At 68.9% G+C, this 27,001-nt stretch overlaps 1 protein-coding gene across 4 annotated transcripts in view; it reads left to right on the top strand.

Moving 5' to 3' along the window:
* Positions 1–27,001, top strand: part of UNC5A (unc-5 netrin receptor A) — a 47,637-nt gene that overhangs the window by 6,880 nt on the left and 13,756 nt on the right. Inside the window, exons 1-6 of one of the 4 annotated variants that reach the window (XM_075900719.1) lie at positions 8,787–8,805; positions 18,451–18,672; positions 19,562–19,705; positions 19,991–20,094; positions 24,173–24,353; positions 24,488–24,655. In XM_075900719.1, the coding sequence (XP_075756834.1) occupies positions 18,483–18,672; positions 19,562–19,705; positions 19,991–20,094; positions 24,173–24,353; positions 24,488–24,655 (787 nt within the window). In that variant the 5' untranslated portion in view covers positions 8,787–8,805; positions 18,451–18,482. Of the gene's footprint in view, positions 1–8,786; positions 8,806–8,940; positions 9,188–18,450; positions 18,673–19,561; positions 19,706–19,990; positions 20,095–24,172; positions 24,354–24,487; positions 24,656–27,001 lie in introns of those variants that run through there. The other 3 variants (XM_075900721.1, XM_075900717.1, XM_075900718.1) reach the window with 3 other exon arrangements.

Here is a 27,001-nt window from a genome sequence, read left to right on the forward strand (position 1 = left end):
TAGGTTCCCTGGGCTGGGGATCGGGGGGCACCATTGGGTGTTCTAGGTGCCCTAGGCTGGGGGTTGGGGGGCACCATTTGGGTGTTCTAGGTGCCCTAAGCTGGGGGTCGGGGGCACCGTTGGGTGTTCTAGGTGCCCTGGGCTGCGGGTCGGGGGCACCGTTGGGTGTTCTAGGTGCCCTGGGCTGCGGGTCGGGGGGCACCGTTGGGTGTTCTAGGTGCCCTGGGCTGGGGCTGCAGGTCGGGGGGCACCGTTGGGTGTTCTAGGTGCCCTGGGCTGGGGCTGCGGGTCGGGGGGGCACCGTTGGGTGTTCTAGGTGCCCTGGGCTGGGGCTGCGGGTCGGGGGGCACCGTTGGATGTTCTAGGTGCCCTGGGCTGCGGGTCGGGGGGCACCGTTGGGTGTTCTAGGTGCCCTGGGCTGCGGGTCGGGGGGCACCGTTGGGTGTTCTAGGTGCCCTGGGCTGGGGGTTGGGGGCACCGTTGAGGTGTTCTAGGTGCCCTGGGCTGCGGGTGGGGGGGCACTGTTGGGTGTTCTAGGTGCCCTGGGCTGCGGGTCGGGGGGCACCGTTGGGGTGTTCTAGGTGCCCTGGGCTGCGGGTCGGGGGCACCGTTGGGGTGTTCTAGGTGCCCTGGGCTGGGGGTCGGGGGGCACCGTTGGGTGTTCTAGGTGCCCTGGGCTGCGGGTGGGGGGGCACCGTTGGGTGTTCTGGGTGCCCTGGGCTGCGGGTGGGGGGGCACCGTTGGGTGTTCTAGGTGCCCTGGGCTGCGGGTCGGGGGGCACCGTTGGGGTGTTCTAGGTGCCCTGGGCTGCGGGTCGGGGGGCACCGTTGGGGTGTTCTAGGTGCCCTGGGCTGGGGGTCGGGGGGCACCGTTGGGGTGTTCTAGGTGCCCTGGGCTGCGGGTCGGGGGGCACCGTTGGGGTGTTCTAGGTGCCCTGGGCTGCGGGTCGGGGGGCACCGTTGGGTGTTCTAGGTGCCCTAGGCTGGGGGTCGGGGGGCACCGTTGGGTGTTCTAGGTGCCCTGGGCTGGGGCTGCGGGTCGGGGGGCACCGTTGGGTGTTCTAGGTGCCCGGGGCTGCGGGTCGGGGGGCACCGTTGGGTGTTCTAGGTGCCCTGGGCTGCGGGTCGGGGGCACCGTTGGGTGTTCTAGGTGCCCTGGGCTGCGGGTCGGGGGGCACCGTTGGGTGTTCTAGGTGCCCCGGGCTGAGAGTCGGGGGGCACCGTTGGGTGTTCTAGGTGCCCTGGGCTGGGGCTGCGGGTCAGGGGGCACCGTTGGGTGTTCTAGGTGCCCTGGGCTGGGGGTCAGGGGCACCGTTGGGGTGTTCTAGGTGCCCTGGGCTGCGGGTTGGGGGGCACCGTTGGGGTGTTCTAGGTGCCCTGGGCTGCGGGTCGGGGGCACCGTTGGGGTGTTCTAGGTGCCCTGGGCTGGGGGTCGGGGGGCACCGTTGGGTGTTCTAGGTGCCCTGGGCTGCGGGTGGGGGGGCACCGTTGGGTGTTCTAGGTGCCCTGGGCTGCGGGTGGGGGGGCACCGTTGGGTGTTCTAGGTGCCCTGGGCTGGGGCAGTGAGTGGGGCGTGGGGGGCACCAGCCTGTGGTCTTTGTCCTGGGTCAGTATTTGTGACTCTGCTCCCTGTGGGAGAGGGTGAGCTGGCTCCCCGTGGAGCAGGGGGACCCCGTGGTCCCAGTCTGGGGGACGCTGGGCGGGGGCAGCGGTTGTGGGGCTGGGGAGGTGGCTGGCGGGGCCCTGCTGGCAGCTCAGGGTCCCTGCCCTGCTCTCAGCTTTGCTAGGGCTCTTAGCGAGCGGGCGGGTGCCCGGAGGGGAGCCCCACGTCTGCCTCTTAGCCCCAGTGCCCCTCAGAGCCTGCTCTGCCCAGCGCCGGGGGCTGAGGGGGCCTGGGGCATTGGCTCTCCCCAGGGAGCGTCGGCCGAGAGGTGCTGGGGGCTGCGACCGGCCTGGCCCGCGGCAGGCGCTGCTGGGCGCTCCCTCGCCTCCCCCCGCCCTGCAGCGGGGGCGCCCTCCTCCCCCCAGCCGGGAGCCGTGCCAGCACATGCTAATTGGCTGTAATGGGGGAAGCGTTATCAACTGCAATACTTAATTAGCGCCGCTCCATTGTGATGCAAAACCCGCGCGGACTAATTCATTCATTCCAGCCGCTGACTTAATCAGCGCCCCGCCGCCGCCGGCGCAGCCCCGCCCACCCCGCCCACGAGGGGGCGCTGGCGCGGGGCACCGCTACTTGGTCCACCCCGGCCGGGGAGAGCGGGGCCCAGGGCGCTGTGGGTCTGGCTCGGCCCCAGCGCTGCCCCAGAGCCCAGACTCCGTTCCGCGGGGAGCAGCCCTTCTCTGGGGCGCCCGGCCTCCGGGTTTCTCTCCTGGCTCAGGGCGGGTAGTGGGCACCAGTGGTTAGAGCGGAGGATGGGCGTCCTGGCTGTGGCTCTGGGAAGGGAGCCCCACTGGGCCCTGCTCTGTGCCACGTGCCCCCGGTGCCCGCCCCGTTTGCTGCCAGCCTGAGCAGCGCAGCCGGGGGAGCTGCCTTGGCACAAGCCCTGGGGAGCTGGGCCAGCTGGCTGGGGAGCTCCACCCTCCCTGCTCCCCTCGTGCGCAGGCTGGGGCCTGGCCCCCGGCCCTGCCAGCGCCCAGTGCCAAGCCCTGGCAGCCCCTCCACAGCCCGCCCTGCCTGGCTTGGAGCCCTGCCTGGGCGGGCCTGGCACTCGCAGCCCCTGCCCTCTGGCATGGCCCCGCATGCCGAGCTGGTGCCAGCTCCCGGAGCAGAGAACAGGCCCGTGGGGCCGGGGGATTTCCCGGGATCAGCGGTTGCCCCAGGGCTGCGAGAGCGCAGGCTGCTGCAGCCGGTCACCACCCAGCCCTGCCCCCAGCCCAAGGGCTCCATGGCCACAGGCAGCCCCCGGGCGCAGCGCTGGGTGTGGGCGCTGGCAGGACCACGGTGCCAGCGCTCAGAGTGCCAGGGCTGGGGCCAGGAGGTGTCAGGCCCTAGCAGCTGTGAGGGGTGGGGAGGTGGAGTAGCCAGCGGGGACTGGGAGGTGGAGTGGCCCGGGGAGGAGGGAGTCAGGTGACAGGACAGACTAACCCAGCCGAGTGGTGGGGCAGGGGCTCCGTGCTCCCTGCTTGCTTGGCCTGGGCAGGTGGGTCAAGGGTGGGGGGGAGGCAGCACTGTGGGGGCAGAGGTGGGGGGAGGGCAGTGCTATGGGGGCAGAGGTGGGGGGAGGGCAGTGCTATGGGGGCAGAGGCAGGGGGGAGGCAGCACTGTGGGGGCAGAGGTGGGGGGAGGGCAGTGCTATGGGGGCAGAGGTGGGGGAGGCAGTGCTGTGGGGACAGAGGCAGGGGGGAGGCAGCGCTGTGGGGGCAGAGGTGGGGGGAGGGCAGTGCTGTGGGGGCAGAGGCAGGGGGGAGGCAGTGCTGTGGGGGCAGAGGTGGGGGGAGGCAGCGCTGTGGGGGCAGAGGTGGGGGGAGGGCAGTGCTGTGGGGGCAGAGGCAGGGGGGAGGCAGTGCTGTGGGGGCAGAGGTGGGGGGAGGCAGCGCTGTGGGGGCAGAGGTGGGGGGAGGGCAGTGCTGTGGGGGCAGAGGTGGGGGGAGGGCAGTGCTGTGGGGCAGAGGCAGGGGGGAGGCAGCGCTGTGGGGGCAGAGGTGGGGGGAGGGCAGTGCTGTGGGGCAGAGGCAGGGGAGAGGCAGTGCTGTGGGGGCAGAGGTGGGGGGAGGCAGCACTGTGGGGGCAGAGGTGGGGGGAGGGCAGTGCTGTGGGGGCAGAGGTGGGGGGCAGTGCTGTGGGGGCAGAGGTGGGGGGAGGCAGCACTGTGGGGGCAGAGGTGGGGGGAGGCAGCGCTGTGGGGGCAGAGGTGGGGGGGCAGAGGTGGGGAGCAGTGCTGTGGGGGCAGAGGTGGGGGGAGGCAGCGCTGTGGGGGCAGAGGTGGGGGGGCAGTGCTGTGGGGGCAGAGGTGGGGGGAGCAGCGCTGTGGGGGCAGAGGTGGGGGGCAGCGCTGTGGGGGCAGAGGTGGGGGGAGGCAGTGCTGTGGGGGCAGAGGTGGGGGGGGGGAGCGCTGTGGAGGCAGGGGGGAGCGTGAGGAGCTCCCAGCCACAAACACTGAGGCCACGTGAGCGTCCTGAGACACTCCCGGGCTGAGCCATCTGGGTGGGAGTGGGGTAGCCCCGGATCCCTACGTTCCCCTCCCGGGCATCACTGCACAAGGTCTCTCTCCATGGGATCCATAGGGCAGCACAATGGCCGTTCGTGTCGAGCGGCGCAGAACAAAACTCATTCCGCACATGGAGGTGAGAGGCAAACGGCCCTCTCCCTGCACCTGGCTTGGGGGGGAGCGGGCTGCAGAGAGCCCTCTCTGCCAGGTAGACCCTGCCCGGGGGCACGTGGGGGCTGGGCATGCCTGGTAGAGTGGGGTGCGACGGCAGATGGGTGAAGGTGCCTCCAGTCCTGGTGGGCGGGGCCAAGCATGACCTGGGTCCCGCGCCAACAGAGCCGAGCTGACGTGGCACAAGCCAGCCAGGCTGAAAGCAAGAGATTCCAGGGTGCGGCCAGGCAGGGCGGGAGGCAGAGGCTGGGCAGTGGCGGCCAGGCTGGGTAAGGCCGGGAGGTGGCAGCCAGGCATGGCCAGGAAGTGGTGGTCGGGCAGGGATGGGAGGTTTGACTGGGACGTGACGGCTGGGCAGGTCGGGAGGCAGAGGCTGGGCAGGGCTGGGAAGCGGCGGCAGGGCCGGGAGGCGGAGGCTCGACCGGGAGGTGGCGGCCGGGCAGGGCCGGGAAGCGGAGGCCAGGCAGAGGCCAGACCAGGAAGTGGCAGCCAGGCAGGGTCGGGAAGCGGAGGCCAGGCAGAGGCCAGACCGGGAAGCGGCAGCCAGGCAGGGTCGGGAGGCGGCGGCCGGGCAGGGCCGGGAAGCGGAGGCCGGGCAGAGGCCAGACCGGGAAGTGGCAGCCAGGCAGGGCCGGGAAGCGGCGGCTGGGCAGGGCCGGGAAGCGGAGGCCAGGCAGAGGCCAGACCAGGAAGTGGCAGCCAGGCAGGGCCGGGAAGCGGCGGCTGGGCAGGGCCGGGAAGCGGAGGCCGGGCAGAGGCTAGACCAGGAAGTGGCAGCCAGGCAGGGCCGGGAAGCGGAGGCCGGGCAGAGGCCAGACCGGGAAGCGGCAGCCAGGCAGGGTCGGGAGGCGGCGGCCGGGCAGGGCCGGGAAGCGGAGGCCGGGCAGAGGCCAGACCGGGAAGCGGCGGCCGGGCAGGGGTCGGGAGGCGGCAGCCGGGCAGAGGCCAGACCAGGAAGTGGCAGCCAGGCAGGGCGGGAAGCGGAGGCTGGGCAGAGGCCAGACCAGGAAGTGGCAGCCAGCAGGGCCGGGAAGCGGAGGCTGGGCAGAGGCCAGACCAGGAAGTGGCAGCCAGGCAGGGCCGGGAAGCGGAGGCTGGGCAGAGGCCAGACCAGGAAGTGGCGGCCGGGCAGGGCCGGGAAGCGGAGGCCGGGCAGAGGCCAGACCGGGAAGCGGCGGCCGGGCAGGGCCGGGAAGCGGAGGCTGGGCAGAGGCCAGACCAGGAAGTGGCAGCCAGGCAGGGCCGGGAAGCGGAGGCCGGGCAGAGGCCAGACCGGGAAGCGGCAGCCAGGCAGGGCCGGGAGGGCGGCAGCCGGGCAGGGTCGGGAGGCGGCGGCCGGGCAGAGGCCAGACCAGGAAGTGGCAGCCAGGCAGGGTCGGGAGGTGGCGGCCAGGCAGGGCCGGGAGGCGGCAGCCGGGCAGGGTCAGGAGGCGGCAGCCAGGCAGGGCAAGAGACCCGTGTTGGATGCTCTGTGGGGTGCCAGCTTTGATCTCCTGTGACAGCCGCTGCTGAGCGGGGCGGGAGCCGTCTGAAGAGCCAGGCCTCGCCCTGCCAGCCACACATCAGGGCCTGTCGCCTTGGGCATCAGTGCTCACACCACCATGGAATGTGCACACGCTGCCTGTGCGCCCCACCACATGCCATGCACTGGACGTGCCCAGTCTGCGCAACCCGGCACACGCTGAGTAAAATGCACATGCTCACTTTGCAGCTGGCATGTGCTGTGTAGCACACACAGTGTGTGCCCCCGGTACATGCTGTGTAGCACACACCTGCCCTATGTGCGACCTGACACACACCGTGTAATGAACATGCACCATCTGTGCAGCACAGAACACTGTGTAACACATACATGCTACATAGTGTGTGAACGTGCATGTGCAGTGTGCAGCCCTGCACACACTCACTGTGTAACTCATGTGCATCATACATGAGCCTGCATGCTCACTATGGGTATGTCTACACTACCCCGCTAGTTCGAACTAGCGGGGTAATGTAGGCATACCGCACTTGCTAATGAAGCCCGGGATTTGAATTTCCCGGGCTTCATTAGCATAAGCGGGGAGCCGCCATTTTTAAATCCCCGCTGCTTCGAACCCCGTGTAGCGCGGCTACACGGGGCTCGAACTAGGTAGTTCGGACTAGGGTCCTATTCCGAACTACCGTTACTCCTCGTGAAACGAGGAGTACCGGTAGTTCGGAATAGGCACCCTAGTCCGAACTACCTAGTTCGAGCCCCGTGTAGCCGCGCTGCACGGGGTTCGAAGCAGCGGGGATTTAAAAATGGCGGCTCCCCGCTTATGCTAATGAAGCCCGGGAAATTCAAATCCCGGGCTTCATTAGCAAGTGCGGTATGCCTACATTACCCTCCTAGTTCGAACTAGGAGGGTAGTGTAGACATACCCTATCTGTGGAAGCCTACACACACACACACACCCTGGACACAGACAGACGCACATGCACTGTCTGTAGTGTCCTGCACACAGACGCACACATGCTCTGTGACACACATGCCCTGTAGCAACCCCTGCCCCTGCGCTACTGCCCTGGCCCCCATGTGTCTGCTCCCCCAAACCCCCTTGGTCCCTCAGCCCCCCCGGCCCCCGTGTGTCTGCTCCCTCAGCCCCCCCGGCCCCCGTGTGTCTGCTCCCTCAGGCCCCCCGGCCCCCGTGCGTCTGCTCCCCCAACCTCCCTTGGTCCCCCAGCCCCCGTGCGTCTGCTCCCTTGGCTAGTTCATTTGCTACTGGAAGGGGCCTCATGAGCCAGGGTGGGAGCTGCCCCATGCCTCGCCCCTCCCCTGTCTGTCTGTCCCACAATCCGGGCAGCTGCCTGCTCTCCCCACCTCTCTTTGCCCCCCTCCCGGGAGCCCCACTGAGCGGGGCAGGGGCACATGGCTGGGCCCAGGTCATGTGCAGTGACACCTGTGGCCCCTCTGGGGGGTCTCTGCCCTACCCATGCCCCACGGGTCTGTTTTATCCAGAGGGTCCCGCTCAGCCCACTGGTGGCAGCCTCGTGTGGGCGTGATGCACGGCAGCAGCTTCCACCGGTGCCGGGTCCAGCCGTCTCGTGGCACCTTGCCCTGCCCCTGTGCCATGGGGTGGGGGCATCGCAGGGAGCGGGTGTAGGTGGTGCCCACATCCCACCAGAGTGGCCATGCCTCATGGCTGCCCGGATGCTGGGGAGGCCGGCCATAGGGCTCAGCACAGCTGGCTCAGAGCCCAGAGCAGCCCCGTTGTGCCAGCCCAGCTGTTGTACGGGGCCTGGCGTTGGGCGTCGCATAGTGCCAGCAGCCAGAGGACACGGCTCTCGCCGCCTGGCAGGGCCCCTGAGCGAGCCCCAGGCCTATGGCTGGTGCTGTCCTGCCCCGCTCCAGGCCTGGCTTTCCTCTGGGCACCAAACATGTGCCCACCTCCAGCTGGCAGGTCCGGCAGCTCACAGGGCTTCCTCCGCAGCCTCAGCACCATGGACAGTGCCTGGCTCACACTGCTGGGGGCCGCCAGTCCCCACTCCCTCCCCTGGGCACCGGCCACGGCTCCTGTGTCGGCCGTCTCCCTGGTGCCTGCTGCCAGCCCCCCGCTGTGGGAAACGGGTGAGGCTGCTCCCCCCACTAGCCTTCCCTGCCACCCCAGGCCCGTCTCCTTTGGCGCAGGCTGCTGGCACTCTCGCGTGGCCCCGGTGCCCGTGCAGCCGGCCCAACACGGAGAAATGGGGCCTGTCTGCCCTGGCGTACGGGGAGCTGCTGGCCTGGGGCAGGGCCCGGCAGCACCACAGCTGTGCTCCTGGGCCTGGCCGAGGCGGGCGGGCGGGCGAGGGGGCCATGGGGCTCGAGGCAGCGCTGGCCTGGCTGCGTGACAGCTGCCCACCGGGGAGGGGGCCCAGGCCATGCGCCTGCTGGGAACACGCCTGGCCGGGAGCATGAGCGACGCTCTGTGCAGGCAGGGGCCGTGCGTGGGGGGCGGGGGAGATGCGGGGAACAAGGCCTGGCACTGGGTGGGGGGCTGAGGGAGGCCACGGCGGGGGCAGGTGCCATGGGCGGGGAGCAGGACGCGGTCCCCTCCCCGTGGGCAGGGTGCCAAGAGCTGGGCTCCGAGTGGGGCTCCCGTCCCCCCGCGCCGTTAAGGCTGGAGTGGCCCTCGTTAGCCTGGCGGGGCCGAGAGCAGCTTCCGCCCCCAGATCGCCATGTGGCCGCCCGTGGGCACTGGAGCCAGCCCCGCCACCCGCTCCCCCCACGCGTGGCAGGGAACCTGGCTCCGAGCTATCGCCAAGGTGACATCATGAGCATCCAGCCTGTTCCCATGGCAACGCAGCAGCAGGTGAGCGGGGAGGAAGAGCGGCAGGGGCAAGTGGGGACCCAGGCAGGGCAGTGCCCAGCGCGTGGTGCCCTCCCCACGGGGGCTGCCCACCGGGAAGCGGGCCATGCTGGGACCCCCCGCCAGGGGCACTGGTTCTGCACGAGCTGGGGGGATGTTTTCTGGGTCTGTCTGGTATGAGCCACCCCAGGGTGCCAGGCGCCGCACCGACCACTGTGGCAGCACAGCCAGTGGTTCTCGCAGTGGCTAGAGGGCTGCTGGCCGGGTGCCTGTGGCAGGGTGGCGGTGGCAGGGTGGTGGTGGCTGTGGCCGGCAGAAGCTGGTCCAATAGGAGCTGCCCCTGCCCATGGTGGGGCCAGAGGGGCAGGGGGCTGGCGCTGTGCTGCAGGATTCCTCCGGCAAACGGATTTGCACCTGGCTGAATCACCCAGCTGTGGGGCCTGAGCAGGGCCACGTGTGGGCTCTGGCTGGGCAGTGCGGGGTGCGGGGAGCACACACGGGTTTGCATGTAGCGTGTGGGCTTTGCAACGTGCGGCTGCACGGGATGTACATCCTGGTGAGTTGGTGTGTACGGTGTGTGTGTGAGAGCCCTCTGTGGGTGTGAGACAGCAGTGCGTGCCTGTGTGTGTGGGTGAGACGTCTGTGTGTGTGTGACACCGCACTGTGCATATGTGTCGGGGTGAGGTGTTTCTGTGTATGCATGTGTATTGCAGTGAGGTGTGTGTGTGAGAGAGAGAGAGAGAGCGACCGCACTGTGCATGCATGTTGGGGTGAGATGGTTGTGTGGGTGTGTGTGTGAAAGACACTGCACTGTGCATGCGTGTCGAGGTGCGCTGTGTGTGTGTGTGTGTGTGTGTGTGAAAGACACTGCACTGTGCATGCGTGTCGAGGTGCGCTGTGTGTGTGTGTGTGTGTGTGTGTGAAAGACACTGCACTGTGCATGCGTGTCGAGGTGCGCTGTGTGTGTGTGTGTGAAAGACACTGCACTGTGCATGCGTGTCGAGGTGCGCTGTGTGTGTGTGTGTGTGTGTGTGAAAGACACTGCACTGTGCATGCGTGTCAGGGTGTGCTCTGTGTGTGTGTGTGTGTGTGTGAAAGACACTGCACTGTGCATGCGTGTTGGGGTGCGCTCTGTGTGTGTGTGTGTGTGTGTGTGTGAAAGACACTGCACTGTGCATGCGTGTCGGGGTGCGCTCTGTGTGTGTGTGCGAGACACTGCACTGTGCATGCGTGTCGGGGTGCGCTGTGTGTGTGTGTGTGACACTGCACTGTGCATGTGTATCGGGGTGCGCTCTGTGTGTGTGTGCGAGACACTGCACTGTGCATGCGTGTCGGGGTGCGCTCTGTGTGTGTGTGAGACACTGCACTGTGCATGCGTGTCGGGGTGCGCTCTGTGTGTGTGTGTGTGTGTGTGAAAGACACTGCACTGTGCATGCGTGTCAGGGTGCGCTCTGTGTGTGTGTGTGTGTGTGTGTGTGAAAGACACTGCACTGTGCATGCGTGTTGGGGTGCGCTGTGTGTGTGTGTGTGAAAGACACTGCACTGTGCATGGGTGTCGGGGTGCGCTGTGTGTGTGTGTGTGTGTGTGAGACACTGCACTGTGCATGCGTGTCGAGGTGCGCTGTGTGTGTGTGTGTGTGTGTGTGAAAGACACTGCACTGTGCATGCGTGTCGGGGTGCGCTCTGTGTGTGTGTGCGAGACACTGCACTGTGCATGCGTGTCGGGGTGCGCTGTGTGTGTGTGTGTGACACTGCACTGTGCATGTGTATCGGGGTGCGCTCTGTGTGTGTGTGCGAGACACTGCACTGTGCATGCGTGTCGGGGTGCGCTCTGTGTGTGTGTGAGACACTGCACTGTGCATGCGTGTCGGGGTGCGCTCTGTGTGTGTGTGTGACACTGCACTGTGCATGCATGTCGGGGTGTGCTCTGTGTGTGTGTGTGTGAGACACTGCACTGTGCATGCGTGTCGGGGTGCGCTCTGTGTGTGTGTGTGACACTGCACTGTGCATGCATGTCGGGGTGTGCTCTGTGTGTGTGTGTGTGAGACACTGCACTGTGCATGCGTGTCGGGGTGCGCTCTGTGTGTGTGTGAGACACTGCACTGTGCATGCGTGTCGGGGTGCGCTCTGTGTGTGTGTGTGACACTGCACTGTGCATGCGTGTCGGGGTGTGCTGTGTGTGTGTGTGTGAGACACTGCACTGTGCATGCGTGTCGGGGTGCGCTCTGTGTGTGTGTGAGACACTGCACTGTGCATGCGTGTCGGGGTGCGCTGTGTGTGTGTGTGTGTGTCGGGGTGAGGGCCATGTTACGAGGGCAGGTCCCTGGATGATCTGGGCACCGCTGGCTGGTTAAATCAGTGGGCTAGGAAATGTCGTTGTATGGGGGGGTAACTGCATGAATTGCCCCTAGGCTGGGGATTAGCAGCTTGGCTCGGCTGGTGCCGACTGCGGGGGAAGCCGGGGGTGGGGGCAGCTGCTGGCTCTGTTCCAGCGGTGCCCGCGCTGGTGGGCAGAGCTGTGCGGGGCTCTGTCCAGTCTCTCCGGCCAGCTCAGAAGTGCCACGGTGCCCGCAGGGCCGGATGCCCGGCTAGACCCGCCCCGCCCAGGCTGCTGCACAGCCCATGACCCCGAGCTGGAGCAGGGTCCCTGGATTCGCTTTTGCCCCCGATGGGCCACGTGGGGCTGGCCGGGCGTGGCCTGCGTGGCCCCTGGTGGCACCGAGCGCTCCCGGTGGCAGCAGGGTCAGTAACGGGTTTGCCCTTCCCAGAGGCGCCCTGTCCCCTCACTCAGCCGGCTGGGGCCAGGCCGGGTCGCGGCACCGTGTCCACTCACCCCTGCCAGGGACCCAGGGCCCGGGGCAGCGTGTCCGAGAGGGGCTCTGGGGCAGGGACGGAGGCCGAGGACTTCAGAGCCCCCCCGCAACCTGCCCCCCCCATGGGTCCCTGCAGGCCCCTTGTACCCAGGGGGCAAAAACAGAGACCACAGGGAAGCCTCCCTGTCTTGCCCCTGCGTGTCCCCCCCCGCTCCCCGCCATTCCCCCCCTGCTCCCAGCCTGCCTGTCCCCCCCTGCTCCCCGCCATTCCCCCCTGCTCCCAGCCTGCCTGTCCCCCCCGCTCCCCGCCATTCCCCCCCTGCTCCCAGCCTGCCTGTCCCCCCCCGCTCCCCGCCATTCCCCCCCTGCTCCCAGCCTGCCTGTCCCCCCCCGCTCCCCGCCATTCCCCCCCTGCTCCCAGCCTGCCTGTCCCCCCCGCTCCCCGCCATTCCCCCCTGCTCCCAGCCTGCCTGTCCCCCCCCGCTCCCCGCCATTCCCCCCCTGCTCCCAGCCTGCCTGCCCACCCCGCTCCCCGCCATTCCCCCCCTGCTCCCAGCCTGCCTGTCCACCCCGCTCCCCGCCATTCCCCCCTGCTCCCAGCCTGCCTGTCCCCCCCCGCTCCCCGCCATTCCCCCCCTGCTCCCAGCCTGTCTGCCCCCCCCGCTCCCCGCCATTCCCCCCTGCTCCCAGCCTGCCTGTCCCCCCCCGCTCCCCGCCATTCCCCCCCTGCTCCCAGCCTGTCTGCCCCCCCCGCTCCCCGCCATTCCCCCCTGCTCCCAGCCTGCCTGCCCACCCCGCTCCCCGCCATTCCCCCCCTGCTCCCAGCCTGCCTGCCCACCCCGCTCCCCGCCATTCCCCCCCTGCTCCCAGCCTGCCTGTCCCCCCCCGCTCCCCGCCATTCCCCCCCTGCTCCCAGCCTGTCTGTCCACCCCGCTCCCCGCCATTCCCCCCCTGCTCCCAGCCTGCCTGTCCACCCCGCTCCCCGCCATTCCCCCCTGCTCCCAGCCTGCCTGTCCCCCCCCGCTCCCCGCCATTCCCCCCCTGCTCCCAGCCTGCCTGTCCACCCCGCTCCCCGCCATTCCCCCCTGCTCCCAGCCTGCCTGTCCCCCCCCGCTCCCCGCCATTCCCCCCCTGCTCCCAGCCTGTCTGTCCCACCCTGCTCCCCGCCATTGCCCCCTGCTCCCAGCCTGTCTGCCCCCCCCACTCCCCGCCATTCCCCCCCTGCTCCCAGCCTGCCTGTCCCCCCCACTCCCCGCCATTCCCCCCTGCTCCCAGCCTGTCTGTCCCCCCCGCTCCCCGCCATTCCCCCCCTGCTCCCAGCCTGTCTGTCCCCCCCGCTCCCTGCCATTCCCCCCCTGCTCCCAACCTGTCTGTCCCCCCCACTCCCCGCCAGTGCCTCCCCCCACTCCCTGCCTGTCTGTACCCCCGCTCCCCGCCATTCCCTCCCCCACTCCCAGTCTGTCTGTCCCCCCCCACTCCCTGCCATTCCCTCCCCCACTCCCAGCCCGTCTGTCCCCCCCGCTCCCCGCCATTCCCTCCCCCACTCCCAGCCCGTCTGTCCCCCCCCACTCCCCGCCATTCCCCCCCTGCTCCCAGCCTGTCTGTCCCCCCCCACTCCCCGCCATTCCCCCCCTGCTCCCAGCCTGTCTGTCCCCCCCTGCTCCCCGCCATTCCCTCCCCCACTCCCAGCCCGTCTGTCCCCCCCCGCTCCCCGCCATTCCCCCCCTGCTCCCAGCCTGTCTGTCCCCCCCCACTCCCCGCCATTCCCTCCCCCACTCCCAGCCTGTCTGTCCCCCCCACTCCCCGCCATTCCCTCCCCCACTCCCAGCCTGTCTGTCCCCCCCCACTCCCCGCCATTCCCTCCCCCACTCCCAGCCTGTCTGTCCCCCCCCGCTCCCCACCATTCCCCCCTGCTCCCAGCCTGTCTGTCCCCCCCCACTCCCCGCCATTCCCCCCTGCTCCCAGCCTGTCTGTCCCCCCCGCTCCCCGCCATTCCCTCCCCCACTCCCAGCCTGTCTGTCCCCCCCCCGCTCCCCGCCATTCCCCCCTGCTCCCAGCCTGTCTGTCCCCCCCTGCTCCCCGCCATTCCCCCCTGCTCCCAGCCTGCCATTCCCCCCTGCTCCCAGCCTGTCTGTCCCCCCCCCGCTCCCCGCCATTCCCCCCTGCTCCCAGCCTGTCTGTCCCCCCCCGCTCCCCGCCATTCCCCCCCTGCTCCCAGACTGCCTGTCCCCCCCGCTCCCCGCCATTCCCCCCCTGCTCCCAGCCTGTCTGTCCCCCCGCACTCCCCGCCATTCCCCCCCTGCTCCCAGCCTGTCTGTCCCCCCCCACTCCCCGCCATTCCCCCCTGCTCCCAGCCTGTCTGTCCCCCCCCCGCTCCCCGCCATTCCCCCCCTGCTCCCAGCCTGTCTGTCCCCCCCGCTCCCCGCCATTCCCTCCCCCACTCCCAGCCTGTCTGTCCCCCCCCCGCTCCCCGCCATTCCCCCCTGCTCCCAGCCTGTCTGTCCCCCCCGCTCCCCGCCATTCCCCCCCTGCTCCCAGCCTGCCATTCCCCCCTGCTCCCAGCCTGTCTGTCCCCCCCCGCTCCCCACCATTCCCCCCTGCTCCCAGCCTGTCTGTCCCCCCCCGCTCCCCGCCATTCCCCCCCTGCTCCCAGCCTGCCTGTCCCCCCCGCTCCCCGCCATTCCCCCCTGCTCCCAGCCTGTCTGTCCCCCCCCACTCCCCGCCATTCCCCCCTGCTCCCAGCCTGTCTGTCCCCCCCCCGCTCCCCGCCATTCCCCCCTGCTCCCAGCCTGTCTGTCCCCCCCGCTCCCCGCCATTCCCCCCTGCTCCCAGCCTGCCATTCCCCCCTGCTCCCAGCCTGTCTGTCCCCCCCCGCTCCCCGCCATTCCCCCCCTGCTCCCAGACTGCCTGTCCCCCCCGCTCCCCGCCATTCCCCCCCTGCTCCCAGCCTGTCTGTCCCCCCCGCTCCCCGCCATTCCCCCCTGCTCCCAGCCTGTCTGTCCCCCCCCGCTCCCCGCCATTCCCTCCCCCACTCCCAGCCTGTCTGTCCCCCCCCCCGCTCCCCGCCATTCCCCCCTGCTCCCAGCCTGTCTGTCCCCCCCGCTCCCCGCCATTCCCCCCTGCTCCCAGCCTGCCATTCCCCCCTGCTCCCAGCCTGTCTGTCCCCCCCCGCTCCCCGCCATTCCCCCCCCTGCTCCCAGACTGCCTGTCCCCCCCGCTCCCCGCCATTCCCCCCCTGCTCCCAGCCTGTCTGTCCCCCCCCACTCCCCGCCATTCCCCCCCTGCTCCCAGCCTGTCTGTCCCCCCCGCTCCCCGCCATTCCCTCCCCCACTCCCAGCCTGTCTGTCCCCCCCCGCTCCCCGCCATTCCCCCCCTGCTCCCAGCCTGTCTGTGCCCCCCCCCGTGTTCCCCACTAGTGCCTCCCCCTGCTCCTGGCCTGTCTGTGCCCCCCCACCCCATATATGCTTGTCCTGCCCCACCCTGGCTCTGTGGGACCCCCTGCAGCCCAGACTGGTCCCCCTGGTGCCTGTGCAGCGCCCCAGGCCCTGCTGAGCCGCGGAGGGGGGGCTGGGGAGTGTGTGAGGAGGGTTAATTACTGCCCTGCTCCATGTAATTGCTGATTAAACCCGAACCAGCCAATTAGCAGCAGCAATTACAGCTCGGCACAATCGCTATTTTATCATTTGTTAATCAAACGCTTAGTTAGAGCCGGTTAGTCACTCGGCGGGGGGGGGGGGGGGGGGGGCAGGGCCAGGCTCCACGAAGGGGCGGGGCCTCAGGAAGAAGGGGGTGGGGCTGTGGAGGGGGGAGCCCAGGGCTCGGGCAGCAGGTTGGGTTTGCTTGGCACCAGCAGGGCTGTGTGTGCAGACTCCCTGGCCCGGGCAGTGTCACTGTGACACAGGTACACAGGTGCATGCGCACAGTCACACAGGCGCGCACACTCACACAACCACACAGGCACACACCCACACAGGCACACAGGCACACACGCACACATACACACAGGCACACATACACACAGGCGCGCACAGTCACACAGGCACACATTCACACAGGCGCGCACACTCACACAGGCACACATACACACAGGCGCGCACAGTCACACAGGCACACATACACACAGGCGCGCACACTCACACAGGCACACATTCACACAGGCGTGCACACTCACACAGGCACACAGGCACACAGGCGCGCACACTCACACAGGCACACAGGCACACAGGCACACATACACACAGGCGCGCACAGTCACACAACCACACAGGCACACAGGCGCGCACACTCACACAGGCACACAGGCACACATACACACCGGCGTGCACACTCACACAGGCACACAGGCGCGCACACTCACACAACCACGCAGGCACACACGCACACATACACACAGGTGCGCACACTCACACAACCACACAGGCACACACACACACAGGCACACATATGCACAGGCGTGCACACTCACACAACCACACAGGCACACAACCACACAGGCGTGCACACTCACAACCACACAGGCGCACACGCACACAGGCACACATACACACAGGCACGCACACTCACACAATCACACAGGCGCACACGCACAAAGGCACACATACACACAGGCGCTCACACTCACACAGGCACACAGGTGCACACAGGCACACAGGTGCACACACACACACAGGCACACACACACACACAGGCACACATACACACAGGCACACACACTCACACAACCACACAGACGCACAGGTGCACAGGGGCACATACACACAGGCGCACACTCACACAACCACATAGGCTCACAGGCACACACGCACACAGGTGCACACTCACACAACCACATAGGCACACAGGCAGACAGGCGCGCTCACTCACACAACCACACAGGCACACACGCACACAGGCACACATACACACAGGTGCGCACACTCACACAACCACACAGGCACACACAGGCACACATATGCACAGGCGTGCACACTCACACAACCACACAGGCACACAACCACACAGGCGTGCACACTCACACAGGCGCACACGCACACAGGCACACATACGCACAGGCGTGCACACTCACACAACCACACAGGCACACGACCACACAGGCGTGCACACTCACACAACCACACAGGCGCACACGCCCACAGGCACACATACACACAGGCACGCACACTCTCACAACCACACAGGCACACATACACACAGGCACGCACACTTACACAACCACACAGGCGCACAGGCACACATACACACAGGCGTGAACACTCACACAACCACACAGGCGCACGTGCACACAGGCACACATACACACAGGCATGCACACTCACACAATCACACAGGCGCACACGCACAAAGGCACACATACACACAGGCGCTCACACTCACACAGGCACACAGGTGCGCGCACACACACAGGCACGCACATTCACACAGGCACACACACTCACACAACCACACAGACGCACAGGTGCACAGGCGCACATACACACAGGCGCACACTCACACAGGCGCACACTCACACAGGCGCACAGGCACACTGGCGCACACTCACACAACCACATAGGCACACAGGCGCACACTCACACAGGTGCACACTCACACAACCGCACAGGCACACAGGCACACACGCACACAGGCGCACACTCACACAACCACATAGGCACACAGGCGCACACTCACACAGGCGCACAGGCACACAGGCGCACACTCACACAGGCGCATAGGCACACAGGAGCACAGGCGCACAGATGTACATGCGCACAGATGCACACGTGCACACACTCGCACGCACACACATGCACACAGACACTGAGGGGCTGTGGGAGAGGGCAGGGAACTAACGCAAATCAGGATGGGGGGGACAGCCCCGGCCACGCACCCTGGGTGGCTTTTCTCGTGCGCTGGCGGGGGGCCCGTTGCGTCACACACAGTGCCAGGCGATACCCGGGCAGGAAGTCACCAGGATCCAACGGGGGGGTCCCCTGGCTCAGAGTGGCCGGACCGGGGGCTTGGCACGGCAGGGCTGTGCTGGTGTCGCTGGCCCTGGGGGGGCCGGGGCTGGCTCTGCCTAGTGAACGTCGCTGTCAGTGGCATGGCAGGAAACAGCCACCCCGGGAAACCTGGTTGCTGGCTAGAGAGCAGAGGCCAGGGCAGTAATGATGGGGCCAGAGCACTGTCCGGTCTGGGGGTGCGGCCAGGGGCCCCGTGCACTGTCCGGTCTGGGGGTGCGGCCAGGGGCCCCGTGCACTGTCCGGTCTGGGGGTGTGTCCAGGGGCCCCGTGCACTGTCCGGTCTGGGGGTGCCGCCAGGGGCCCCGTGCACTGTCCGGTCTGGGGGTGCGGCCAGGGGCCCCGTGCACTGTCCGGTCTGGGGGTGCGGCCAGGGGCCCCGTGCACGGGGCAGAGGGTGCTGCTGGCACAGGTTGGCAGGTATCGCATGAGGAGATCGCGGGGGTGGCTGGGCCCTGGCGCGGTGGCACTACGTGGTGTGTGGCTGGTTGGGTCGCTGCAGGGCTTGGTTGCTGTCAGTTTTTTGACAGGGGGGAGTCTGTTGGGGGCTGAGGGTGCCTGGGCCTGAGGACTGGCCTGTCTCCCAGCTCTGTGGGGACGGGGCCGGTGGGCGCTGGACATCGCTTCAGGGCCAGGAATGGGGGCTGCACGGCAGGTGTGGGGAGCCGTGAGCACCCAGGGCCAGGCTGGGGCCCGGGGCCACGGGGCTTTCCTGGGCTGTGCCCGGCACGGGGCCATGGGTCAGGCCGGATGTTGGTAAATGGGCCGGGGTCCGAGAAGGGCCACGACCGACCAAGGGGCTGGAAGCTGCCGTCTGGCCAGAGAGCCGCGGCTGCGGGGATCCCTACGCGGGCTCGGGCCCTTCCCTCAGCCGGGCACCAGGGCCGGTGCTTAGCGGGGGCCCCGGGCCCATTTGGGCTGCTGTCCTAGGCCTGACCCTGGGCCGTCCCTGGCTGCACCGTCCTGCCGCAGCCTGGCTCCTGGCCCCACTCCGGCCTCCCTCCTGCCAGGTGCCCAGCAGAGCGCCACGGTGGCCAACCCCATGCCAGGGGCCGCGTCAGACCTGCTGCCCCACTTCCAGCTGGAGCCCCAGGACGTCTACATCGTCAAGAACAAGCCTGTGAGCCTGGCCTGCCGGGCCGCGCCCGCCACCCAGATCTACTTCAAGTGCAACGGAGAGTGGGTGCACCAGGGAGAGCACGTCACGCAGCGCAGCACGGACCCGGGCACCGGTAAGGGCGGGAGAGACCCGGGCACCGGTAAGGGCGGGAGAGACCCGGGCACCGGTAAGGGCGGGAGAGACCCGGGCACCGGTAAGGGCGGGAGGGACCCGGGCACCGGTAAGGGCGGGAGGGACCCGGGCACCGGTAAGGGCGGGAGGGATCCGGGCACCGGTAAGGGCGGGAGGGACCCGGGCACCGGTAAGGGCGGGAGGGACCCGGGCACCGGTAAGGGCGGGAGGGACCCGGGCACCGGTAAGGGCGGGAGGGATCCGGGCACCGGTAAGGGTGGGAGAGACCCGGGCACCGGTAAGGGCGGGAGGGACCCGGGCACCGGTAAGGGCGGGAGGGATCCGGGCACCGGTAAGGGCGGGAGGGATCCGGGCACCGGTAAGGGCGGGAGGGACCCGGGCACCGGTAAGGGCGGGAGAGACCCGGGCACCGGTAAGGGCGGGAGGGACCCGGGCACCGGTAAGGGCGGGAGGGATCCGGGCACCGGTAAGGGCGGGAGGGACCCGGGCACCGGTAAGGGCGGGAGAGACCCGGGCACCGGTAAGGGCGGGAGGGACCCGGGCACCGGTAAGGGCGGGAGGGACCCGGGCACCGGTAAGGGCGGGAGAGACCCGGGCACCGGTAAGGGCGGGAGAGACCCGGGCACCGGTAAGGGCGGGAGAGACCCAGGGCCTGGGCTGGCTGTGTATGTGGGCAGATGGGTAGCAGGTGGCTGCCAGGCTGGGGCTGCCACACTCAGAATCCCAGCTCCTCTGCATGTGCCCAGGATGAGGCCGGGGTGGTACCGCAGCTCTGCACACCCTCGCCGGGAGCCTGAGGGGCAGGTTCTGGGCTCAGAGGTGGCACCATCCCGGTACGTCACCCCTCCCTGACACTGCTCCCTCCCCAGGTCTGCCCCTCATGGACGTCCGCATCGATATCTCCCGGCAGCAGGTGGAGCGGGTCTTTGGGCTGGAGGAGTACTGGTGCCAGTGCGTCGCCTGGAGCGCCTCGGGGACCACCAAGAGCCAGAAGGCCTTCGTGCGCATTGCCTGTGAGTGTGGCGGGCACCAGCCATGCACCCCAAGCCAGACCCAGCACTGGCACCGGGGCCGTGCCCGTTGGGCGAGGGACGGGCTCCCCGCCAGACCCAGCACTGGCACCGGGGCCGTGCCCGTTGGGCGAGGGACGGGCTCCTTGGCTCGAGATCCTGAGCTGGCTGAGCCCTTGGGAGCAGATGCCCAGGGCTGTGCAGGGTTCCGCGTGTGCCATGCCGAGGGCCCAGTGCCGCAGGGCGGGGGATCTCATCTCAGCTGCCCCGCTCTGCCCCGCTCTGCAGACCTGAGGAAGAACTTTGAGGAGGAGCCGGTGGGCCAGGAGGTCTCCATCGAGCAGACGATCGTGCTGCGGTGCCAGCCCCCGGAGGGCGTCCCGCCGGCAGAGGTGAGTCCGGCCCCAGGCCTCCCACCAGCAGAAGTGTCGTGCTTATAAGAAGCACCTGGGGAAAAAGCAACAAGCCACATTTCTTGAGAATACCATAGAAACACGCACACGCATGCACACGCACACACATGCACACGCACACGCACACACATGCACACGCACACGCACACACATGCACGCACACGCACAGTCGTGATGCCGCTCGTGAGGGGAGAAGCGAGGGCGTCTCTCGGTCCAGACCGACGCGCCCATGTTGACGGTCGGAGACCCGGAGATGCGTGCGGGATGCTCCACCTTTGCCAGGAATTTCCCCCGTCAGGTCCGTGCGTTTGGCTCCGTCCGCTCTCAGGCAATCCCCGTCCGTTCTGCTTAGTGCCTGTTGTCTGGGGTTCTCCACTCCGACGTCGGAGGGCTGGTGTCCCCCCCCAGGGTTATTTCAAGGCTGTCCTGTGTGTGACAGGGCCCTTGCTTCTACACGGCCGCATGGCCTCCGGCCGCCTGCTTTGTATTGGGCCCGATTCATGGCACCTCGACGCCTCGGAGTCTTCCAGCCCCTCCCCTCTTCCACCCTCTGGCCTCCCAAACTGTTGGGCCTCCAAGTTGTTCTCTCCAAACGCTCCCCCCCCCAGGAGCGACACAATTGTCCAGACAAACGGGAGCTCTGGCTCCTCGCACCAAGCGCCTCGCGGTGCCGATTCGTTCCTTGTCTCTTCTGTGTAGCGCCCCAGAGCGGCGTGAGCCCCGACTCGCGAGGGTCCTGCGGGTCCCGGGCTCAGCGAGATGCAGACCCGGCGGATGGCTAGTAGGGGCTGGACGGCTCTTCCCCTCCCCAGAGGAGGAGGCCGGGAGAGTTGGGGTCTTTAACATTCACCCCCACTCAGCGCGTTGCACAAACCGTTCTAAAGCTGCTGTCCCCAGGAGGGGCTGGGCTCAGGGCCCCCTGGACCCTGAGCTCTGGCCCAGGAAGTCCCTGTGGGGCAGCGCTCCCGTGTCCTCCCCTCCCCCAGGCCGTAGGGCGAGTTGCAGGGGCCCTAGGTGCTCAGGCTAGGGGCTCGCTGCAGCCACGGGAACGGCCGCCCAGCCTGCAGCAGCCCAGCCGTGGCTGTAAACGGAGGCAGGGGGGTCCTGCCTCAAAAGCTGCTCTGTGACGTGAGCTAAGGGGCGTGAGCGGCCCCACCGGCACCCGCAGGACACGCAGCTGGGGACCGGGGGCTTTGCCGGGGAGCCAGAGGCCGAGGGGGAGGGGCTGGGCACACGGTGCATTCTTCAGACTCCTCAAAGTAGACCCAAGCCCCCCGGTTTCAGAGCTAGGCCCCGCGGCAGGCGAAGCACCGGGGTAGGCAGAGGCGCAGGCAGGAGCCGGGGGCAGGGGCAGGGGCTGTCCCGTTTATCGCACCCACCATCGCATGAGGGACCCGGCCCTTTGCCTCTCCCGACGCTAGAACCTCACTGGGCAGAGGGGACGAGAGCGCCTCGTGGCGAGGGGGAGATTAGAGAACAGGCGGCGCTGAAACGCGGGGGCGAGGACAGTCCAAGGGACGCAGTCACACCGGGGCACAAAGTCCATCGGCCGGCAGGTCGCGCCGGTGGGGCACGGGGCACAGACTCAATGAAGTCACAGTCGTGCAGGAACCAAGCTGCACCAAGCTGTTGCTGGGGGGGTGACGCCAGTCGGAGAATGACTGTAGCCTGCAAGGAAAAGGCGCAGCGAGAAAGGGAAAGTCCCGGCACGCTGCAGGGGCCTTTCCAGAGCCGCCGGAGCAGAGGCCCAGCTCAGCGCCCGCCCCGTAAGCCCGGAGCCCCCCCGAGCCTGCGCCACGAGGGCGAGCAGCCGGGAGGGGCCAGGTGCTCGTTTGAAAGCAGAGGCTAGATCCCAGTGCGGAAGGTAGAAAGGCCCCGCGCCTGGCGAAGGGCGCGCCCCAGGGTACCAGCAGGTCACCAGCGGAGGCGACGAGCAGCAGCCGAAGCCGCACACAGTAACGGCAACAGCACAAGCCTCTTCCATCCGCCCCACGCAGGGAGCCTGCGAAACAGCCCCCCTGCCAGAGCCCTGGGCAGGTGGGGGAGAGAAGTCTGGGTGAGGGAGGGGTCTGGGCGTTGGCCATTCTGGGCACCACCAAATTTCTGCCAACCTGCCACCCCGCCCATGCCCTCCCCTCCCCTCCCGTCTGCTGCAGCACCCCCATGACCCCCATCCCCCGTCTGCTACTGCACCCCCATGACCCCTCCCCGTCAGATACAGCACCCCCGTGTCCCCCTCCCCGTCTGCTACAGCACCCCCATAACCCCCCTCCCCGTCTGCTACTGCACCCCCATAACCCCTCCCCGTCGGATACAGCACCCCCGTGTCCCCCTCCCCGTCTGCTACAGCACCCCCATGACCCCCCTCCCCGTCTGCTACTGCACCCCCATAACCCCCTCCCCGTCGGATACAGCACCCCCGTGTCCCCCTCCCCGTCTGCTACAGCACCCCCATGACCCCCCTCCCCGTCGGATACAGCACCCCCGTGTCCCCCTCCCCGTCTGCTACTGCACCCCCATGACCCCCTCCCCATCTGCTACTGCACCCCCGTGTCCCCCTTCCCGTCTGCTACTGCACCCCCATGACCCCCCTCCCCATCTGCTACTGCACCCCCGTGTCCCCCTCCCCGTCTGCTACTGCACCCCCATGACCCCCCTCCCCATCTGCTACTGCACCCCCGTGTCCCCCTCCCCGTCTGCTACTGCACCCCCATGACCCCCCTCCCCATCTGCTACTGCACCCCCGTGTCTCCCTCCCCGTCTGCTACTGCACCCCCATGACCCCCCTCCCCGTCTGCTACTGCACCCCCATAACCCCCTCCCCGTCGGATACAGCACCCCCGTGTCCCCCTACCCGTCTGCTACAGCACCCCCATGACCCCCCTCCCCGTCGGATACAGCACCCCCGTGTCCCCCTTCCCGTCTGCTACTGCACCCCCATGACCCCCCTCCCCATCTGCTACTGCACCCCCATAACCCCCTCCCCCGTCTGCTACTGCACCCCCATGACCCCCCTCCCCATCTGCTACTGCACCCCCATGACTCCCCTCCCCATCTACTATTGCACCCCCATGACCCCCCTCCCCATCTGCTACTGCACCCCCCATAACTCCCTCCCCGTCTGATACAGCACCCCCATAACCCCCTCCCCGTCTGCTACTGCACCCCCATGATCCCCCTCCCCATCTGCTACTGCACCCCCATGACCCCCTCCCCGTCTGCTACTGCACCCCCATAACCCCTCCCCGTCGGATACAGCTCCCCCTTCCCGTCTGCTACTGCACCCCCATAACCCCCTCCCCGTCGGATACAGCACCCCCGTGTCCCCCTTCCCGTCTGCTACTGCACCCCCATAACCCCCTCCCCGTCGGATACAGCACCCCCATAACCCCCCTCCCCGTCTGCTACTGCACCCCCATAACCCCCCTCCCCATCTGCTACTGCACCCCCATGACCCCCCTCCCCGTCTGCTACTGCACCCCCATAACCCCTCCCCGTCTGCTACTGCACCCCCATGACCCCCCTCCCCATCTGCTACTGGACCCCCATAACCCCCTCCCCATCTGCTACTGCACCCCCATGACCCTCCTCCCCGTCTGCTACTGCACCCCCATAACCCCCTCCCCGTCGGATACAGCACCCCCGTGTCCCCCTCCCCGTCTGCTACTGCACCCCCATAACCCCCTCCCCATCTGCTACTGCACCCCCGTGTCCCCCTCCCCGTCTGCTACTGCACCCCCATGACCCCCCTCCCCATCTGCTACTGCACCCCCATAACCCCCTCCCCGTCTGATACAGCACCCCCGTGTCCCCCTCCCCGTCTGCTACAGCACCCCCATAACCGCCTCCCCATCTGCTACAGCATCCCCATGTACCCCCTCTCCTGCCTGCTGCAATGCCTCCATAACCCCCTCCTCCGCCTGCTGCAGCGCCCCATGTTCTCCCCTCCCCCGCCTGCTGCAGCGCCCCCATCTGCTCCCCTCCCCCATCTGCTGCAGTGCCCCATGCCCCCTGCCCGTGCCCTGCCGGGGGCCCGCCTGATGCCCGCTGCCTGCAGGTGGAGTGGCTGCGCAGCGAGGAGCTGGTGGACGCGGCGCTGGACGCGAACCTGCAGGTCACCCCGGAGCACAGCCTGGTGGTGCAACGGGCCCGCCTGGCCGACACGGGCAACTACACCTGCGTGGCCAAGAACATGGTGGCCCGTCGCCGCAGCGCCGCGGCCGCCGTCACCGTGTACGGTAAGGAGCCACGGGGACCACAGCCGCAACCCGCCCGTCCCCCTGTCTCTCCCCACAGCCCCCCCTCCCCGGGGCAGCCCCGCCCCCGCCCACCCGGTGCTGCGGCCCCGCTGACTGTCCCTCTCCCACCCCAGTGAACGGCGGCTGGTCGACGTGGGCAGACTGGTCGGCCTGCAGCACCAGCTGCGGACGGGGCTGGCAGAAGCGGAGCCGAAGCTGCACCAACCCGGCGCCCCTCAACGGGGGCACGTTCTGTGAGGGCCAGAATGTGCAGAAAAACGCCTGCACCACCCTGTGCCCAGGTACCCGCTCGGCACCACCGCGCCCGCGCTCTGCCAGCCCCGGCACGGCACCGCCTCGGCACCCGGCCGCGAGCCCACGGGGCAACCTGCCACAGCCCCGGCACGGCACCCGCCTCGGCACCCGGCCCCCAGCCCACGGGGCAACCTGTCACAGCCCCGGCACGGCACCGCCTCGGCGCCCGGCCGCGAGCCCACGGGGCAACCTGTCACAGCCCCGGCACGGCACCCGCCTCGGCACCCGGCCGCGAGCCCACGGGGCAACCTGCCACAGCCCCGGCACGGCACCCGCCTCGGCGCCCGGCCGCGAGCCCACAGGGCAACCTGCCACAGCCCCGGCACGGCACCCGCCTCGGCGCCCGGCCGCGAGCCCACGGGGCAACCTGCCACAGCCCCGGCACGGCACCCGCCTCAGCGCCCGGCCGCGAGCCCACGGGGCAACCTGCCACAGCCCCGGCACGGCACCCGCCTCGGCGCCCGGCCGCGAGCCCACGGGGCAACCTGCCACAGCCCCGGCACGGCACCCGCCTCGGCGCCCGGCCGCGAGCCCACGGGGCAACCTGCCACAGCCCCGGCACGGCACCGCCTCGGCGCCCGGCCGCGAGCCCACGGGGCAACCTGCCACAGCCCCGGCACGGCACCGCCTCAGCGCCCAGCCCCCAGCCCACGGGACAACCTGCCCCAGCCCCGGCACGGCACCCGCCTCGGCGCCCGGCCGCGAGCCCACGGGGCAACCTGCCACAGCCCCGGCACGGCACCCGCCTCAGCGCCCGGCCCCCAGCCCACGGGGCAACCTGCTACAGCCCCGGCACGGCACCCGCCTCAGCGCCCGGCCCCCAGCCCACGGGGCAACCTGCCACAGCCCCGGCACGGCACCCGCCTCAGCGCCCGGCCCCCAGCCCACGGGGCAACCTGCCACAGCCCCGGCACGGCACCCGCCTCGGCACCCAGCCCACAGCCCACGGGGCAACCTGCCACAGCCCCGCCAGCGCCCCTCGGCTCCCTGTTCCCCCTCCGGCGCCCCTCGCTCCGACTCTGCCCCCGTTCCCCTGCTCCCTGGCCCCCCGCCCCGCCGGCGCCCCTCGCTCCGCCCCGGCCCACCGCCCCGCCGGCGCCCCTCGCTCTAACCTGGCCCCCCGTTCCCCCGCCCCGCTGGCGCCCTCGCTCCGACCCAGCCCCACCCCCTGCCCTGCTGGCTCCCCACACTCCCGACCTGCTGTTCTACCCTGGGCCTTCCCTGGCTGAGCCTGACGCTGCGGGTGGCGGGTGCCCTGTGGAGGGCATTGCCTGGAGCCGTAGCTGTGGGCAGAGGCAGCACGTTCTTTCCTCTGTGAGCCCCCACCCTGTGCCCAGCCCTCCCTCCAGCTGTGTCCCCCCCCCCCCCGTGTGCGTGTTTGTTCTGTCCCACGTCACGGTCCTGGGGCGTGCCCGGCTGGGCATGGTGGGCGGGATTCCCACTTGCAAGCCCAGTGCCTGCTGCAGGGGGCTCACAGGCAGTTTCTGGGCCAGCTGGGGAAGGAGGCGGCTGGGTACACACTGAAGAGAGGTGCCCGCCCAGGGTGGCATGGGGCAGGCTGGGGCTGGGGGTTGCAGTGGGGCGGACACAGTGAGGTGCAGTGGGGAGGACACAGTGAGCTGGCAGGCGATGGGGGCCAAGGGGTGGGGGGGCAGCAGGGAGATGCAGTGAGGCACAGTGAGGCAGATGCAGTGAAGAAGATGCAGTGAGGCGCAGTGGGGAGGATGCAGTAATGTGGCAGGTGATGGAGGCCAAGGGATGGAGGGGCAGTGGAAAGGATGCAGTGAAGTGCAGTGAGGAGATGCAGTGAAGAAGATGCAGTGAAGTGCAGCGGGGAGGATGCAGTGAGGTGGCAGGCGACGGGGGCCAAGGGGGGGAGCAGCGGGGAGATGCAGTGAAGTGCAGTTGGGAGGATGCAGTGAGGTGGCAGGTGATGGGGGCCGAGGGGAGGAGGTAGTGGAGAGGATGCTGTGAAGTGCAGTGGGGAGGATGCAGTGAAGTGGCAGGTGATGGGGGCCGAGGGGAGGGGGCAGTGGAGAGGATGCTGTGAAGTGCAGCGGGGATGATGCAGTGAGGGGGCAGGCGATGGGGGCCGAGGGGAGGGGGCAGTGGAGCGGATGCTGTGAAGTGCAGTGGGGATGATGCAGTGAGGGGGCAGGTGACGGGGGCCAAGGAGGGAGCAGCAGGGAGATGCAGTGAGGCACAGTGAGGAGATGCAGTAAAGTGCAGTGGAGAGGATGCAGTGAGGTGGCAGGCGATGGGGGCCGAGGGGAGGGGGCAGTGGAGAGGATGCTGTGAAGTGCAGTGGGGAGGATTCAATGAGGGGGCAGGCG

This window comes from Pelodiscus sinensis, chromosome 17 (genome assembly GCF_049634645.1).
Source record: "Pelodiscus sinensis isolate JC-2024 chromosome 17, ASM4963464v1, whole genome shotgun sequence".
NCBI lineage: Eukaryota > Metazoa > Chordata > Testudines > Trionychidae > Pelodiscus > Pelodiscus sinensis.